We start from the raw sequence: 19537 nt of genomic DNA, 5'->3' as shown, positions 1-19537 counted from the left end.
AATACCATAATTCCTAAAATAGGGTAGGGCCACCGCAAAGAGGTGGGGATTCGGATGGGCGGCTGCTATGAAGGGTTAGGGGTAGGGGTTTATGACAGAGCTTCATGGAGAGAGAAGAAGAAAAAAAGAAAAAAGTAATTAAGTGGGCCTTACAAAATACAAATGGAAATAGTAACGAAAACTGTCAAGTGACGTGGTAGCAAAACTTATATTTTTTTGTTTTTGGATGGTAGTAAAATAAAATAAAAATTTAAATGGGTAGCAAAAATTAAAGTGGTGTATTTTAGTGGTAGTAAAAGTCAAAATTTCCTGTATTTAATACTTTTTTTTTTTTTAAAGTTATACCTCTAGGAAGTAGGAACTATCCTAATCATAGTTATCAGAATCGGGATTCTACCTTGGATTGGTGAGTGGGGTAGAATCGAATCGTAAAATCGTATGATTTTATAAAATTGAAAAATTGGGCTTCAAAATGTGACTAATGACTACACACATAATTTCCAGGCTAGATAACATAATATCGACTATACAAACATAAAATAGTTTTAGAAGTAATTCTCCACTCGCATAACTCAAACATTGTCAGAATGTTGGTACACATTCTTAATCACGTGTGTTTCGGGGTTTTCTGATGTCCTGCGGGAGAGTTACAATTCCGAGACTGGAACCGGCCGCCTGTACCTGCAAAAAAAACGGACGCTCCGGATGATTGGAGATCCGCCTCCGACGGTCAAGTTAGTACTTGATTAAGGAGTAATTAATGCGGAAATTAAAGTGATTGGGTCTCTCTAGGTGAGAGTGATTAATGTGTGTAATCTGCGTTTTTTTTTTTGTGTAATCCCCCTTAATGAGGATTAAGGGAGGTATTTATAACCTCGGGAAACGTGCCAATCTAGGTTTAGGTTAACCTTGGGCTGATTGGGCTTCCCTCGGAAGTTGGGCCTAGGTGGCCGGTTTTTCCATTAGGCATGGAGTATGCCACGTGTCATGACATAATAGGTCCAGGGTGGACGAATAAGCGTGTGCCACGTGGCAAGCCCTAAGAGGTCCAACTGGGGGACACTTGGCAGGACCTGATTGGCCCACGTGGCGCATTCCGATTGGTGGGAGCAAAATCCCCTAATCATTTGCCCCTCACAGGTGGCACGTGACTGGTCACGTGTTACCTGTGACAGGTGTCGCCCTGTAACAGGCGACGGCCTGCTACAGGTGTCACTCGGCGAAAGGCCGAGAGATTCTCCCGCCCAAATTTTTGAATTCCGGAAGTGACCCTTCGCCTTCTCACTTCGCCTATATAAAGAAGTGTTGACTTCGGTCATTTTCACACTTGAGAACTTTGTGAGAGAACATTCGGACCCCTGAACTTGCTCTGACATTTTGGACCCTTTCTGTCTACCGCCTGCTCTGACAAGCCGACTGCAAAGGATTTTCAGAACTTCATCAATCGTCACTCGTTCAGGTAACCGTCGGTTCTCTTACTCTTAATTTTCTCTTTACTTTATTCTTTTTTTGAAATGGCACCACGGAAGCACACGACACAACCTAGGTTAGTGATCAGCCGGTCACCGGGGACGGCTGAATCTAGGACTAGGAGTGCCGCCTGCCCTTTTCTGGACCCATCTTTGCCCTTTATACAAAGTCCGACTGTATCTGTGTCTATGCAAAGCATGATGGCCAGAACAAAAAAGACTGCCAGGATCTCAAACTCAGACGGCTCCTCCCACAGGGTGCCGATTAGTGAAACATCTGACCAGGCGCCAGATGTGGAAGTGAAACAAACATTCTCTCCTGCTCCTTTTAAAGGAGAAGAGGCGGGCCCCTCCGGGAGAGGGGAGGAGTCGTCCTCTTCGGACTCGTCAGAGGACGAATCCGAGTCTAGCTCTTCTGGCCATGCTTCTCTGGACACAGAAGAGAAAAACAGTCGCCTCCAAGAGGCGAGGCTTTCTCACGCAGTTGAGAAGGGGACGATTGGGCGGAGCCATCCGCCTCTCACCGAGAACAAAATACCCCTTACTACTGCACGGTACCTCGGGGCCGGATCACAGCCATGCAAGAAAAAGTGGGGAGCTTTATCGCAAACCACACAATGGGCCCCGGCTTTTTAGTGTTCGTGCCGGATCCAGAAGACACAGTCGTCTGGCCGGCTGGTACCAGTTATGATGGCGCCTGCTTTGGCTGCTACGAGGCGGCCATCAAGGTTGGGCTGCGCTTCCCACTACATCCGGCTGTTCAGCGGATCTTGGATGGGTATGAGTTGGGGTTATGACAGTTAGCCCCGAACTCCTGGGTCAACGTACTCGGCTATGTGGCCGGGTGCGAACTGCACGGGGTGGAGCCGAACTTCGAGGCTTTCGCCCACATGAACTACCTCAGCCGGACCCCTAAGGCAGGCGGTACCGGCTGGTATCAATTGACGAGCCACAGGGACTACCTCATGACAAGAGGTAAAGCAAACAAGTGGAAGGACTGGCGGAGCACCTTCCTTATCATTGAGAGTTCAGACATAGAGCTGAACAAGCGCTTCAACAAGTGGAACAGGAATCCGCCCCTTCTTGCAGGCGGCCGCAGCATGCCGCCTGTTCCCCCCAAGGCTAAGAAAGAGATCCTAGATAAAGGACTCTTCAAAGTAGAGTCGAAGGTGAACTCTACTTCATGGGTACTAGAGCAAGTACCCCTGCACTGCGTCCCGAGCTTCAAATGGCTCTATGACGAGTACTTTTTGGCCGCCTGTGGCCTCAGCAGTCGGTGCTCAAGAGGTAGCCGGCCTGTCGAATACTCTGTTGTTGCATGCATTTCTTGTTATGACTTTTATTAACTTTGCTATTTGTTTTCGCAGCGAACGCCATGAGCAAAATTACAGCCTCCAAGACTGCGGCGGCCATGTTGCGGGCCTCCATCATGCAACAGTCTTCAACCGACACCCCCAACAAGGGGGCACCCTTGGTGAGCTTCGAACCCTTCACTCTTTTTTTTGGAGTTGGGTTTATGCACATACTGACCGAGTGGTTTTTTTTTTTTTTTTTTTTTTTTTTTTTTTTTTTTTAGACGGGCGCTCCCAGAGCTTCTTCTTCCCAACAGCCGGACCCCAAGGCCCGGAGGACGACTGTTGCGAGCTCTCCTGGTTCAGCCAGGAAACATGCGGCGGCTGAGAAACAGCCGGCCACTTCTTCTAAAACTCCAACTGGGCCGCCTAGAAATATGAAATTATCCTTGTAAATTTTAGGCTTGCTCCCTTCTTTACTAAGTCTAATCCGTTTGTTTATGCTTGATGCAGCCGACCCTCAGGAGCCTGACTTGGTCGAGCTGGCCAAGTCTATGATCAAGGTCGTTCCTCCGGCTGAAAGGGAGGCGGTCAGGGGTGTCGGCACCCTTGACCTAGACGGGATTGCAGGGGTCCTTGCTGAGGTATACTTAGCATATTTGAGTTTGAATTCCAGGACGCCTGTTTTCTTTTTTGTTTGGAAACTGACGCCTGTTCCCCTTTTTACTTAGGCCCTGCTCCGAGTGAACGGCCTTCGCAAGCCGCTTGACCGGAAGAACAAAGAGGTAAAGGCTGCAAAAGCTATGGCCGCCTCTGACTGTGATAAGGCAATGTTTCAAATTGCCCAACACGAAGTTCTGACCATTGATATTCTTTATTATCAGGCGCAGGCTGCCGCCGCTATCCGGATTCAGTTAGAGGCGGCCCAGAAGAGGAATAGCGAGCTGGAGGCGACCATCAACAACCTCAAGGCCGAGCTGAGACCTCTTCGCCAAAAGATGTCCTCATACGAAACCTTCGAGAAATCCTTGGCGAGCGTAAAGGAACGCCTGGTGACCCAGGAGAAGAGTCTTACTAAGGAGCTCTCGGAAAAGGCCGAGCAAGAGAAGAAAGAGCTGGTCCGGGAGATGATGGAAGACTCTGTTCAAATCCAGCGCATGACTTGGGGCCGCCTCTTCCCCAATGCCGACTTTGCCTCATGGGAAAAAACGTACCGCCAGTGTTCTGATAGATACAATCAAGAGATCCTGGCGGCTGCTGAGGAAGAGGCGTTGGAGGAGGAGGAGCAGCCGGTAGTGGCGCTTGTGCCACTTGGGGGTAATGCATCAAAGAAGGATGCAGCTGAAGCCGAGTCCAGCAAGAAGAGTGCTGACCAGGCGGCGGCTGCTAATATTGAAGATCTGCCCCCTTCTTAAGCTTTTATGTCTTCTTTCCACGACCTGCGTGTCGTTTGTTTGTATTTACCCGGCCAGGGGGCCGGGGCTCTGAATATTTTGCCGGTCTTTAATGGCCGGCTTCCTTTTAATGAATATTATTTTTATTTGCTTCAAATTTGTTTAAGTATTGAATATTCTGATATCCAATTGCACACTATACCGATTGTTTTACATAGCCGATAGTTGCAGAACAGGTACGGATAGATAATCACGCCGCCTATGCCCCTGGACGACTGGTTGTCTGTTTCCAGGCTGGGCGATCAGTCGGCCATTTATCCAATCGGTATTCGAACCATTTAGGCAGGATTCCCTTTAGGCAGGCGGTCCCGTCATTTGTAAAATTAACCAAGTAGGAAAGCGTTTAGCATTATTCGGCCATTGGCCTCTTTTGATTCAATATACTAAGTTTGGTACTTAGTTTATTTCGTTGGGGGATGGTTGGTCGTCTGCTTTGGTGGCTGCATAGAAGCAGGCGTTGGACAGGACGTTCAACCAAAGTAGCTACGCCTGCTGGGTTACAGACGGCAGCTGTAAGTATAACCAACCTAGTAAGAATAGTGGTCGAGTACCTCTGTTTACCAAAAAACAGGCGGACTCCTCATACCTTCTAGATTCCGTACTAAGGAGGACGACTGGTTAACCTTGCGGTTAGTCAATCACTGTCTATTTTGTTTGAGTGGTAGGGAAACCAGGCGGCGGGGGCCGGATAGTCCCCTTGATTTGCCAAGTTTTTCTTGGCTATTAACTCAAAGGTTGTTAACCTAGCAGGAGTAGTAGTTGAGCGCCCCTGTGCTAAAAACAGGCGGACGACTCATACTTTTTAGGCTCCATACTAAGTTTGAGAGAGTGACTATGAGTTAACTTTGGTGTTACTCAGTCGCCGTCACTCTTGCTTGAGTAGTAAAGGTACCAGGCGGTGGAGGCCGGCTGAACCTTTCGATTCGCCAATGTTTGTTGGCTATTTACTCAAGAGGTACCCCCTGAATTTATCCCAAGTAATACAGGGGGTCATCCGACTCAGATTTCAACTGCTACCACCGGTTTGGTTAGTGATAGAGTTATCCTTGTCTCAAAAACGGCTACGTGGTTGCCCTTGGGGACAGTCGTATAGGTACCGTGTAATGATTTTATAGAACAATGTTCCACCCAAAAGGGAGCTGCTCTCTGCGACGAATTTCATCCAGATGGATGCCGTCGGACGCCTGCTATAATGTGGGACAGGTCGAATTAAACTTATATTTGGATCAGTTGGCTTGGCGCCTGGTCTGATCATTTCAGCCATGAGCCTGTGATAGTTCTTGGTGAACTGTATTATGGGAGAGTAGCCGGTTGAGTGAAACAAGCGGCGTGCCCCTCTTATGTAAAGATTGAGAGTAGCCGACTGTTTGTCAGTAGGCATGCCCCTCTTAGGTAAAGATTGAGAGTAGCCGACTGTTTGTCAGTAGGCATGCCCCTCTTAGGTAAAGATTGAGAGTAGCCGACTGTTTGTCAGTAGGCATGCCCCTCTTAGGTAAAGACGAAAACTAAATATTGAGAGTAGCCGACTGTTGTTAGTAGGCGTGCCCCTCTTAGTACAAAATTGAATGAAACAGTAAATTTTTATTAAGTAGCCCTTGACTATTTACATCATTCAAAAGAAATATTTCTTGAGATTATCTACATTCCAAGTTCGAGGCAACGGCTGGCCGTCTGGTGTTTCCAGACAGTAGGTACCGTCCCTGACCTCTTCACAGATTCGGTAGGGTCCTTCCCAGTTGGGAGTTAGTTTGCCAGACTCATTAGCCCTACCAACTGCTTCCATTTTTCTAAGTACAAAGTCCCCCACTTTGAGTGGACGCCTGTGTACTTTTTTGTTGTATGATCTAGTCATTCTCAGGCGGTAAATTTCGTGGCGCAAGACAGCATTGCCCCTCCTTTCAGGGAGTGAGTCTAATGCCAGGCGCATGGCTTCCCAGTTTGCCTCTTCGTCATATAGCATTATTCGAAGAGTCGGCTCGTAGTGTTCTATTGGAAGAACAGCTTCCGCACCATAAGTTAGGAGGAATGGAGTTTCTCCAGTCGCCCCTTTTTCAGTCGTCCTAATGGCCCAGAGAACATGTGGTAGTTCATCCGCCCATAGGCCGCCTGCTCGTTCAATCTTTTTCTTGAGACCATCTGAGATGATTTTATTAAAGGCTTCTACCTGGCCGTTTGCTTGTGGACGGCCGACAGATGCAAAGTAGTGTGCAATTCCTTGGTCACCCAACCAGCTTTTGAGAACAGGCGTCTCAAATTGGGGACCATTATCAAAAACCATAGACATGGGAACCCCGAACCGAGTGATGACATTTTTCCAAATGAATGAAATTACATCCTTCGTCTTGATTCCCTTTACAGCTTCCGCCTCTACCCATTTAGTGAAGTAGTCGACTGCAACAAGTATGTACTTCCTTCCGCCTGTAGCAGGCGTATATGGACCTAGAATATCCATGCCCCACTTAGAAAACGGTAGTGGGCTATGAATGGTAGTGAGGTCAGTAGCCGGACGGTGAATTAGCTTGCCAAACCTTTGACACTTGTCACATTTTTTCACCATCTCCATTGCATCTGCTTCTAAAGTAGGCCAAAAGTAGCCCTGCCGCCTTGCCCGCTGAGCAAGCGTCCTACCACCTACATGGGAAGCGCAGTAACCAGAGTGGAGATCTTCTAGGATCTCTCGTCCTTTTTCTGGAGTAACACACTTCAAGAAAGGCTGAAGGTACCCCCTTTTGTGAAGTTCTCCCTTTATCATTTCAAAACTGGCTGCTCGTTTTTTCAGTGATGCCGCCTGTTGATGATCATCCGGCAGGGTACCGTTTGTCAGATATGCCCTGATTGGATCCATCCAGGTTGAGCTTCTGTCTAGGATTCCAATAGGGTCTTCCTCGATGCTTCTCCTCTCCATTACTTCCCAAAAAACAGTTCGAGGAGTATCACAGGAAGCGGATGATGCTAATTTTGAAAGTGCATCCGCCTGGTTGTTTTCTGATCTAGGCACTTGTGTCAGATGGAAATCCTCCAGGGAGCCGACTGCTTGTCGGACCGCCTGTAAATACTTGATCATGGCCGGATGGGTTGCTTCGTATTCGCCATTGTACTGACTCACTATCAATTGTGAATCGGAACAGGCGTCTATTTTTCTTGCCCCTGCCGCCTTGCACATGCGGATTCCGGCTAGTAAAGCTTCATATTCTGCCTCATTGTTTGAGGCCTGAAAACTGAAGCGTAGAGCATACTCGTACCTGTCGCCCTCTGGCGACTGACATATGACGCCTGCTCCACAACCATTTGAAGTAGAGCTTCCATCCACATATACCTTCCAGACTCGGTCGGGAACTTGAGAGTCAGGAGGACGAGTCATCTCAACAATAAAGTCAGCAAAGGCTTGCCCCTTCACTACTTTTCTAGGCTCGAAAGTAACTTCAAGGATCTGTATTTCTATGGCCCATTTGATCATTCGGCCTGACGACTCCATGGTGGTCAGTGGCCGCTTGATAGGTTGGTCTGTATACACGACGACTGCATGTGCCAAAAAGTAGGGCTTCAATTTTTTAACATCCATGAAGAGTGCAAGACCAAATTTCTCCACTAAGGGATACCTCAACTCGGCATTTTTCAGTACATGACTGACAAAGTAGACCGGGAGCTGACAACCGTCTCTTTCAGCAATAAGAACAGCGCTTAACGCATGATCAGAGACGGCCAGGTACATGTAGAGTACTTCTTTGGGCAAAGGGCTGACCAGCCTCGGCAAGGAATGCAAGTGAACTTTCAATTTCTGGAAGGCCGCCTCAGCATCCGGCCCCCATTCAAACCTTGCCTTCTTCTTAATGGCTTGGAAGAAGTATAGGCATTTGTCGCCTGATCGGCTTAGAAATCTTCCCAGGGCCGCCAGACAACCTGTTAACTTCTGAACCTCTCGGATGGTACGAGGCGACTGCATGTCGATGACCGCCTGCACCTTCTCAGGGTTCGCCTCTATTCCTCTCTGATTGATAAGGAATCCGAGAAATTTCCCAGACTCAACTCCAAAGACACATTTCTTGGGATTGAGCATGACATGGTGCCGCCTGAGTGTGGCGAAAGTTTCTCGGAGGTCCGACAGATGATCTTTCTGAAGTTTAGACTTGACAATCATATCATCAATATATGCCTCGACATTTCTCCCAATCTGATCAAAGAACACAGTGTTTATCATTCGTTGGAAAGTGGCCGGAGCATTCTTAAGACCAAACGGCATGACCGTGTAACAGTATAACCCCTGATCAGTGACGAAGACCGTCTTCTCCTGATCTTTCTTCCATAAAGGAATTTGATGGAAACCAGAGTAGGCGTCCATAAAGCTCATTAAAGCATGGCCGGCTGTTGAGTCGACCAGGTTATCAATTTTAGGCAGAGGGTAACTGTCTTTGGGGCACGCCTTGTTTAAGTCTGTGTAGTCTACACACATTCGCCAGGTGCCATTCGGTTTTTTAACAAGCACCACATTTGCAACCCAGTCTGGGAAGTAACATTGCCGAATGAACCCTGCATCAAGTAATTTTTTAACTTCGGCGGCTGCCGCCTGACTTCTTTCTTCGCCATGGTTCCGCTTCTTCTGCCGTACCGGCTTCTTTTTCGGATCCACGGCCAGTTTATGTACCGCCAGATCAGGACTGATGCCTGGCATTTCATGGACTTCGAATGCAAAGATGTCCTTGTATTCTTTCAATAGTATGTGAAAGTCGTCACCCAGGTCCCTTAGAGCAGTCGTCCCAACTTTGACTGTTCTGTCAGGACGCGAGTCATCTAGGATCAGATCCGTATGCTCACCAGTTGGCTGAGGGCGGAATTCATCCGACCGCTCTTCTACCAATGATTGCTATTTTCTTTCTTTTCTTGCGGCCCCTGTCTGGGATGCCTTTCTCTTCTTGCCGCCTGCTTCTTGAACAGGCGCACTTTCCTTGACATTGTCAAGGTCTATTTTTCCACCACTCGACCCAGTGGCCATAACGGTGGGCTTGACATCCGAGAGATAGCACTCTCGGGCCATCCTCTGATCTCCCCTTAGGGACCCGACTGTTCCATTATCCCTCTCAAACTTGAGCAACATAAGAGATGGGATTATAACAGCCTTGGAATTATTCAGGGTTGGTCGTCCCAAAATCATGTTGTAGGCCGAGAGTTCTTCTACTACCAGGAACCGGACTACCATGTGTCGTCCTTTCCCTTTTTCACCCAGGCGGATGGGTAAATCCACTCGTCCCACTGGGTGGACGACTCCTCCTCCAAACCCTACTAAAGGGTGGGATGCCGGATGTATGCAATCAGTCTGATATTTTAGTTTCGACAGACATTTGCTACTGATGAGATCTGAGGAGCTTCCGGTATCTATGAGGATTCGTCCAACTCTCTGGTTAGCCACTTTACATTCAATAACGATAGGGTCGTCATGCGGCCCTCTTACCCCTCCTAGATCTTCTTCAGTGATGACAATCTCAGGAAATGAATATTTGGAGAGCCGTTCTTGGTGAACGGAATTTACATCTAGCCGTCTGATATTGTCTTTGTTGCCCCGAATAGTGGGGCCGTCTCCTGAGAAGCCGCCTGCTATGGTGTAGACGACTGCATCATCTGTATCGGAGCTGTCGGCCTTTTGATTCTTTTTGGCCGACTGTTTTTTCGAGGAAGTGTTCCCCGTAGATTTCTTGACATAAGTGTCAAGATCACCTTGCTCAGCCAGGCGGTCCAAATACCGCATGAGACTGATGCATTCATTGGTGTAATGACCAACATCTTCATGATAATCACAGAATTTTTCTTGGTTCCGGTTGTTTGCAGAACCCTTCATGGGGACCGGCTTTTCAATTGAGATTCGTCCCTTGATTTCCTTTAGGATAAGTTTGTTATCCTTGTTAAACGCATACTTTGGGGAGTATGGTTTGAATTCTTTTTTCTTCTTCTGGGACGGCTGTTTAGTGGAATCAGCCGCCCAGACCTCTTTTCTCTTCTCATTTTTGCTTGACGACTGTTTCTGTCGTCCTTCTCCTTTGTCGAACCTTTTCCCGTCCGACTGTTTTGTACTACAAAGATCAGTCGCCTGTATATAGGCTTCCGCTTCAATCAAGGCCTCTTGAAGAGTCGCCACCCTCTTTCGAACCAAATCAAATTTGAATGTCGATCCGTCTTTGAGGCCTCTGAAAAAGTCAGTATAGGCTACTTCATCCGGTAACCCTTGAATCTGAATTCTCATCAGGTTAAACCGCCTGATGTAAGAACGAAGCCCCTCCTTCTCGCCCTGCTGAATTGTTCCTAAATCAAGGGTCGTCTTTTTCGCAGGGATGTTCATGGCGAAGTTGGAGGTGAATAAGTAAGCAAGCGTCCTGAAGTTATTTACACAACCAGTCGGCAGGTTGCCGAACCATTGTTGTGCGATTCCTTTGAGAGTCGCTGGGAAACACTTGCACCAAGTGGGATCATCCAACCCTTGAAGGTACATCAGGTTGGTGAATGCCATCAGATGGTCTTCTGGGTTAGTAGTGCCATCATAGGCGCCTACTAATACATTTTTCACTTTGGCCGGCTGAGCGGCTTCAGTAATTTCCTTGGAGAAGGCCGACGGCTGTTCGCCAAGTCTAAGCAACCGTAGCTGCCAGTCCATAGGTTGGACATTTTTTTGGTGCATGCCCACCAAACGGAGGTGGCTGCAAAAAATACTGTTGTTGCGGTACAAACGGTAAGTTTGGTACCGCCTGGTCGCTATGAAAGCCGGACTGACGGGAGGTGCCGCCTGACTGACTCTCATGATACGACTGAGTATGCCTCATCGAGGTATTGCGCAGACTGTCTTGGAAATTTGAAGTAGAGGCCGACTCTGACAATCGGTCACTCTTCTTCTGCTCTAGCAGTAGCCGAGCGTCTGTGTATGTTTTCTTCGACCCGTCCGCCTGAATATGACGAACAGGTTTTCTATTTCCTGGAGTAGGGAAACGGTATTTTGTGAAATCAAGGGCAGGCGGCTCCCACTTCCTAGATTTAGGATGAGGGGTCGCCTCTCGCCCCTGAACTGGCTTCCTCTTTCGTGAAGTGGAGGGTTTCTTAGCCGACTGCTCCTTGTCCAGAGCAGGCGGTTTCTTGTTGATCAACTCTTGAATTTCTCCCTTGAAGCCCCTCATGAAGGTCATGAGTTCGTTCCTTGTGATGGGAGCAGACTCATCAGTCGGCTGCTGCCGAACGGGCGGTGCGCCTGCTGGCTCACTTCCAGTTTGAAGATGTTCCCGTTCCCTCCTTTCGGTATGACGGGTACGTCGGGCCCTTAGGGTCCCGTCTGAAGCTGTGTGAGCTTCAACTTCAAATTCATTCTCAGTATCGTGGTCCGACTGAACTAGAGGGTCGTCCAGAGGACGCCTCTCTTCAGGAGCCGGTACAAACGTGGATGCCATCTCAGAAGTACTCTCCCCACAGACGGCGCCAAAATGTTTCGGGGTTTTCTGATGTCCTGCGGGAGAGTTACAATTCCGAGACTGGAACCGGCCGCCTGTACCTGCAAAAAAAAACGGACGCTCCGGATGATTGGAGATCCGCCTCCGACGGTCAAGTTAGTACTTGATTAAGGAGTAATTAATGCGGAAATTAAAGTGATTGGGTCTCTCTAGGTGAGAGTGATTAATGTGTGTAATCTGCGTTTTTTTTTGTGTAATCCCCCTTAATGAGGATTAAGGGAGGTATTTATAACCTCGGGAAACGTGCCAATCTAGGTTTAGGTTAACCTTGGGCTGATTGGGCTTCCCTCGGAAGTTGGGCCTAGGTGGCCGGTTTTTCCATTAGGCATGAAGTATGCCACGTGTCATGACATAATAGGTCCAGGGTGGACGAATAAGCGTGTGCCACGTGGCAAGCCCTAAGAGGTCCAACTGGGGGACACTTGGCAGGACCTGATTGGCCCACGTGGCGCATTCCGATTGGTGGGAGCAAAATCCCCTAATCAACGTGAGTACGAGACAATTGCTGTTAAATTATGAAAAAAAAACGTAGTTGACCCTTAAAACTGTTCTCCCTAATAAATGATCCGTTGATAATAGAATATTAAGTGTCAATAGTTCATTTCAAACAAATAGCTAAAGAATGACAACTAAAACAAACTCATGTTATAAAAGTGTTTTTTATATGCCCAAAGTTGAGTGCATTAGACTCATGAATTTATTCTTTTGCCCAAAAAAATTAAATGGTTAAATAAAATTTTAAAAGTTCTTTAAATTGATGTTTCATAAGCTTAATTATGATTTATATTGAATAATATATTAGTCACTGACTAACGTTAGTCTCAACTAAGACACCCTTACACTCTTTAGGCTATAACATAAAATATATAAATGATATTACTATGGGACTAATTTTATTAGAAGTAGATTTAAAGAGATTTCCAACGATTTATTATAAGCCCAATTTCGGCTTCGCAATCAAAAGTTATGGGTTTCGAAAAATCAGATTTTTTGCAAGAGTGGAATCGTGAGAATCGATAATAGAATTGTGGAATCGATCCAATTCCACAGATTTTAACCGATTCTACAGCCAACAATTCTATTGACGAATTATATCATTTGGGTGAATTGGGATCGATTCTACAATCTGAATCATGATTTTAATAACATTGATCCTAATGTTTAATAGGTAAACTATCATAATACATAACTCATACGTCGTTTAATCTCATTCATTCAAGTATTTGTTGGTCACAAGGAACTAACTTTCCTCCTTTCTCACACAACCCTTGCTCGTTGACCGGGCTAACCACGGTTCCATAACTATACTTCAATGGCATTCTACCTAAAACCTTGTGAAATTCTCTTATACACTCTCCCCTCCTCTTTCTATGTTCTCCAAGACCTCTCTTCACGCCGCTCAATCCAACACCGACCTCTTTCTCTCGTTTCCCAATAACTACCTCGTTTCTCGCGTCCCCCCAATCTCTAACTCGCTCGGCTCCAATAAGGAGCGGGCCCCGCTCCGTCACATCGGCAACCACAAAATTCATCAATATGTCCTCACAATTACACATATTATCAACTACACCCCTCAACTCCCTAAACTTTCCCTCCAACCCCTCCCTCCCACAACTATACAAATACAAAAAGTCAACATTCAACATCAAAAACTTAGTCAACACGATCGAGTATCGATCTTGATGAACGGTGTAGATCCATTCCTTCCTCCTTAAATCCAAACCGTGCGATCTTGCAAACAACCCAATTAAACGGTCCCGATTCACCTGCCAAACCTTGAACGCAAACTCAATCGATTTGGGGTCCACCTCAACATCATCGTCACATATAAGCACGCCACGTGTCCTAATCCAACGGCGTGGAAGAAACCTCGAATTTAAACTGTTAGATTTTTGACGGACCACGGTAACAGGTGCACCCGCGGAGTAGAGGAGAGAGAAATTCGAGGAGAGAGAATCTAGGGTTTCCGCCGGCGTCGATGGATTCCCCCAAAGTACGACGACGGCGGCGATCACCGGCGACGCTGCGTAAACTCCGGCGATCGTACTCAGGAGAGAGATTCGGAGCTCCGAATATCCGTTTATGAGGACCGTTAGTTGATCGGTTCGTAGTGATTGTGGATTTGGTAGGGTTTTTCGATCGCACCAGGGGTTAGGGTTTAAGGAGAGAGAACGATGAGAGAGAGTTGAGAGTGGAAGATGAAGAATGAAGATGAAATTGAGGAGAGAGAAAATGTATCTTCTTCGAGCTTCCATGGGAGAGGAGAGGAAGAGTTGAAAATAATGTGGGACGAGTTTCGAGTCAGCGATTTATTGTTCGTGTGTGTGAGATTGACCAATCTCGGATATTAACATAAACTTTTTCGACTTCCAGTGAGTTTTATAATTCGTGTTCGGAAAATTGTGGGTTTGAGTGGCTGAATAGTGAGTCTGACGGTTTAGTGTTTATGTGTGTGAGATTGATCAATCTCTAATTAACGTGAATTTTCTCGACTTCTAGTGGTGGGAAATCGTAGGTTCGGAGTGGGCCGAGTGGCTATGTGGTGAACGGGAAATGGTGAACCTTTTTTTTTTTGAGGGCAATAATGGCAAACTTTATTGTTTATTTGTTTATGTGCGTGGGATTGATGAATCTCGGATATGAATAATATCTCTCGACTTTTCGTGAGTTTTGTGTGGTGGGATCGGAGTGGCAATGTTGTGAATATGGTGAATATGAAGGGTGATTTTTGGCAGGGGTTTTATGTGAACGTTAGCAGTTAGTATTGGTTGGTATTTGATGATTTTGAAGGAATTGATGGGAGTAACAATGGCAGCTCTTTTGCCAACTGTGAAGCTCAATTTCTTGCCAAAAATTCCATCATCTTCAAATTCATCTATAAAGAGGGTGGTGGGATTAAAGCCTGTGTTTTGCTCAGCTGTTCAGCAAGTGGAACAACAAGTATATCTCTCTTCTTTCTCTAACTTAATCTAATTGAAGCATTGAAACTATACATGCTACACCAAGAATTATGGTTAAACATGTGAAATTTGATTGGGTTGCTTATGAATGAAGATTTTGATCTTTGAAATTAGGATTAATGTGTTAATTTTAATTGTACTAACTATTTAATTAAATTTTATAAGTACAGTTTGTTTCATTGCTTGGCACAACATTGTTGGGTGGTGGTGGTGGTGTTCTCGTGAGCGACTTGAAATTGTTGTAAAGGCTTAAAGTTAGAATTTTATTTTGAGGGATTGTTTAAATAGAATGAATATTGTACTTATACTGTTGAATAAGATTAGTATTACCGGGGCCTAAAGAAAGGGTTTCTGTGGCCTTATGCATACTTGAGTTCATCCTTTTTTCACTGGAAGTTCTTTGCTCAAGGGAATTGCAATTGTTGGTGGATTTATGTAATATTAAGCTGTGCTTTGTATAATGCATCGGGATATGTGGGTTTGATTCACTGGTTTGGATAAAATGTACTTTTGTTTTTTAAGATATACTGCAATTAATTAACATGTAAGTGAATTTTTTTGCTTGGGGAAGTAATGGCTCTCAAGTACTTACTATTTCTGGCTTTAATCATTATCAGCTAATTATTCTTGTTAAATGCTTGAATGAACCACCATGATTAGTGTAACTTAATAAAAGTTACAACTGAAAACTTCGAACACAAGAGGGACAATATTCAATGATGTAGAGATAAGGTTTATTCATTTGAAAAAGGAAGAAATTGTATTTTCATTTGTCATTTTATCAATTTCATGGCATCACTTTGGTTTGTTGATATGTCATTTTATCAATCATGGGGAAGGAATGCATTCTACAAGTTTTTACACTTATGAACACTTCAGTTGGATGATTTGATGGGCTGAGAACAGTCTGAAACTCTGAATGGAAATAAGTCTTAAAAATGGTGTTAATATCACCAGTTTATTGGTTGTTTTATATCATCTTTGGAGAGCCAGGAATGATGCTTTGTGGAATAAAAAGGGTTCTAGAATTGATATACTTGTAAAGCAGACAATAAATGATGGTGAATAGTCTTATAGGTCCTAAGATCACAGCAAATGATAAATCCTGGTTTGATTCTTTATATTGCAAATGAATTGTTGGCTGGTAGCCTTGTTTGATTTGGGTTTACTGTATCAATAAAGTCCTTGCTACAAGTTTTTTTTAGCAGCATAACTCTTAGGTTGTGAATTGAGAAATAATACTTCCTTTGTATTTTTCAAATGCATCACTTTTAAAATCATAGACTTCTAAACAATTTTTGGAGATGAGAAAGATAGAGAGAGAAAAAAGAGGGTCCATGTGATATGAGAGGGAGAGAATTCATTAACTAAAGAGGAAAGTCATGCATCTAAGTTGAACTTCCATATGATGCATTTAAAAAATAACGGAGGAAGTAGATTACTCTTACTTACTAGGGGTAAAAAAAAAGAAAGAAAAAAAAAGTTCTGTGATGAATTTTTATTGACAAGCTTCTTTTAGTTCGAAATTTGAACCCTGTTTCTATAGGAGTGGGACTGGATTGGGTGGAGGATAAGCATGTGCTTTCCAAAAAGATGGGTAAATCTCATACCCTGCTGTGTGCACTCTTTGTGAATGAAATTTTGACTTTTTATTCAGAAATCATTGAACTACTATTACACCTCATTGCTCTGTGTTGTACTGTACTCTATATGACTGTATCTGTTATATGGCTTCAAAGTGGGTTTGTAAATTTACTCATTTAGAAAAATGTTAGAGATTCTTTGAGGATGGAACTATTGTAGGCTTATATCAGTGCTGTTTTCAAAGTTTATTATCTACTTTATAAGATAATAAATCATTTTACTCCAAATTATTGATGCCAAAGGAATAGTGATCACTCTACGGAACTCTCATCCTATCTACAATAGATAAAAATAATAAAATAAATAAAATTGAGGAAGTAAATTGAGATAAGGGCCAAAACCCATCGGCCTCATACTCTCATTCAACATCTGTAACATAAACAGAATGTAAACATTCTAGTTACTGCACTTTGTTTACATTATAAGGAAGCAGGTTGTCTCTGTTGAGCTGTGTACCTGTTGTTTCATTAATTAATTTGTTTTTCTCTATACTGCTACATTGTTCTTTATGTCCTACCTTCTAATTTGTTTTTCTCTATACTGCTACATTGTTCTTTATGTTGCTGAACTGATCCTGATATTAATCTTACTCAAACTGTTTAGGAATCAAAGGTAGGAATTTTGTGTGAACCTTGCAACGGAACAGGATGGCTACTTTGTGATTTCTGCAATGGACAAAAAACTAATGTGAAGTCTCAAACAAATAAGATCTACCGTCGATGTCCATCATGTAAAGCAGTAAGTGATTTATATTTCTATATCACCACGTTGGAAAAACTCGAGATGTTTTTAGCTGATTACAGCATACATAATCCATGATGTCTAGCTATTGATTAGTATCTCATACGAAGTATATGAGAAAGTAAAATGGAGACTATAAGTGATGCCATTAGTGGAGGATTGCCCAATATCTTACATGCTGATCTCAAAGCAAAGTATCAGCTACAAAATTGCCCATCAAACAATGTAACATCAGTCACCACTCCCTCCCCCACCTCTTCGTATCTTCCTCTTTTCTAGCGGTATCTTTAGAGGTCAACTCAGTTTATAAGTAAGTAAAAATGCTCTCACAAGATCACACTGTTTATTTTTAATTTGATGCCTTACTTTTGGTCTATTCTTCTATGCTCAGTTTGGAGGATGAGAAATGGAAGGTAAGGAAGAGCAGGGAGATGAGACATGGAAGGTAAGGAAGAGTAGGGAGAGTGATGGAACTAGTTCCTATTTAGATAATATTTAGGCTGGACTGGAATAAGAAGAAAAGGAAGTAGTTTCTTTCCTCTTGATGGACTCCCAAGTTGAAATGATTCAGATACGAATTAAATCTACTTTTCTTTCCTCTTCATCTTTTATGTAAAAAAAAATACAGTGATCTATATTTCTTTCCCTCTCTGATATACCATGGAGGACAGGCAGAGGGGTTGAGTGGGGGCAGCGTAAGGTGGTGTGAGGAGGAAGGGGGGTAGTTCAGGAACAATTATTGAAAGGAAGTGGTCTTAATAAAGAAGGGGGCAGTATGTTGTTATTAAGTTATTCTTGAATTGTTACGAGAAGATGCAGAGTGCTTGATATTAGCCTTTGTTTTCACAAAATTTTAGTTCAAGGGAATTTTTTCCTCAATACCTTCCTCCCTTTGGCAGAGAGTCTCCCAATGCCATGATTTCAATTAACTATCATATATTGTTCAGATTAACTTGTTTTGTCTTCTTCCTCCCTTATACTCTATTTCCCACTTAGGAATTAAGATGATGACTGTCTTCTGATTCTTCAGAAGCAGTCTGACTGAAACACAAATTGTGATTTTTGACGTGAAATACGTCTTGGTGAAGGGTGCCATAGCTGTTGTGTTGCCTAGTATACATATTATAGCTTTGAATATATGGTGTACTTGGTAATATTTTTTTGGGATTGCCATTTGACTGTTCGAACAAATTTTGCTTGCAGACTGGATACATAATGTGCGCGAAGTGTAAAGTCTTCAAATGTGTTACATTCCCAGATCAGAGTGATGGTGAGCAGCTTTCATTTTGAGGATCAAACTCTTATGAAAAACTAGCCTGTACTTGGTGGGATGAAGGCTGATGATAAGCTTAAGGCAATATAATTCTTAGTTAGTAATTTTGGGTTGGAGAGGGGGAAGGGGCCAGAAAAATATGTTCTGTTTACTCTTCTCCTATTTTTCCTTTTTGACCAGCAATACAGAATATGAATAGTATCTTATTTCAGAATTAGCTGCTCTCATATTTTTCTTTGGTCTATGGTCCTTTAGGGAGTTGCCACACCCATTGTTTGTTGCTGCTGCTGCTGTTGTTGTTGTTGTTGTGGATATTTCAGTTGTATACGCATTTTTTTGTACAGAAGCACCACGTTAATTTTTCATTGACAATTAAACCACTGCGATAAGTTTGTCTGAGAAGAGTGAGAACAACATACTGTTTTTCTTTTGGTATTGCTTACTGTTCTTTTGTTGATAAGTTATCTTTCATTAATCGTTTTAGAGGAGACATTTTAACCTTTCTGTGTAGTGAAAGATAACTGAAATTAGTGACTGTAATGACAAGGAAACAAGTCACCTGTGATCAATTGTTTGGGTTCAATCAACTATTAGCTTGGCTATGGCTCAACAAAGAAGAAACAATGTCAGAACACTTGTGAACAACCCAAAAGCATAAGGTAATGGCTAAATAAAGATGTTTCAGCTTATTATGGATGCATTAGTGGACAAAAGCATACAAATAAATCGATCCAGCTGAAGCTTACTGTGTTTTACTTGTGCTAGCTCTGTTAGTACATCAGTGGGGAGTATTTTTATTATCTTTGATGACAAGGTATCGAGTATTGTGATTGAAAAATGATCACAGCAATGGTCAGGCACAGTCTTTTGAGTGATATTAGAACCTCAGTAACTAATTTGGAAAGGCCATTAAGATGAAAAAAAAATGAGTTATGGAATAAAGGTTCTGTTAGGACTGTGCCATTGAATAAGTTGCGGCATAAGGGCTTACTCAGTGAATTATACATTGGCAAAGAACTTAATTTTTTGCTCAGGTGCTTACTTTGTGTAGTTTATTGCAGTCAATCATATTCCTAGTAAATTTGAATTTGTTACAGGAAACTAGGAAAGCCTCTGTCCTGAGCAGCTGTGCAAGTTATGTAGTAGTTATTAATAACATTGTCTCCTCACATATGTGCCTGTATCCTGGAGCCTATCAGAGAAAAATTAATTCATATATGATG

General features: G+C 43.7%; 2 protein-coding genes across 2 annotated transcripts; one reads left to right on the top strand and one right to left on the bottom strand.

Moving 5' to 3' along the window:
- Positions 1-12590: 12590 nt before the first annotated feature.
- LOC110710171 (glycosyltransferase family protein 64 C3-like) lies at positions 12591-14266 on the bottom strand. The gene has a single exon (XM_021888435.1). It carries the CDS (start codon positions 13949-13951, stop codon positions 12908-12910), a length of 1044 nt encoding a protein of 347 aa, XP_021744127.1. The 5' UTR covers positions 13952-14266; the 3' UTR covers positions 12591-12907.
- A 72-nt stretch (positions 14267-14338) lies between these two features.
- Positions 14339-18716, top strand: LOC110710173. The gene is made up of 3 exons (XM_021888437.1): positions 14339-14636; positions 16904-17038; positions 18245-18716. The coding sequence occupies exons 1-3, from the start codon at positions 14475-14477 to the stop codon at positions 18329-18331; spliced, it is 384 nt and encodes a 127-aa protein (XP_021744129.1). The 5' UTR covers positions 14339-14474; the 3' UTR covers positions 18332-18716.
- Positions 18717-19537: the final 821 nt, after the last annotated feature.

Source organism: Chenopodium quinoa, unplaced genomic scaffold, assembly GCF_001683475.1.
Source record: "Chenopodium quinoa cultivar QQ74 unplaced genomic scaffold, ASM168347v1, whole genome shotgun sequence".
Lineage (NCBI taxonomy): Eukaryota > Viridiplantae > Streptophyta > Magnoliopsida > Caryophyllales > Amaranthaceae > Chenopodium > Chenopodium quinoa.
This window is presented reverse-complemented; position numbering and strand designations above follow the sequence as displayed.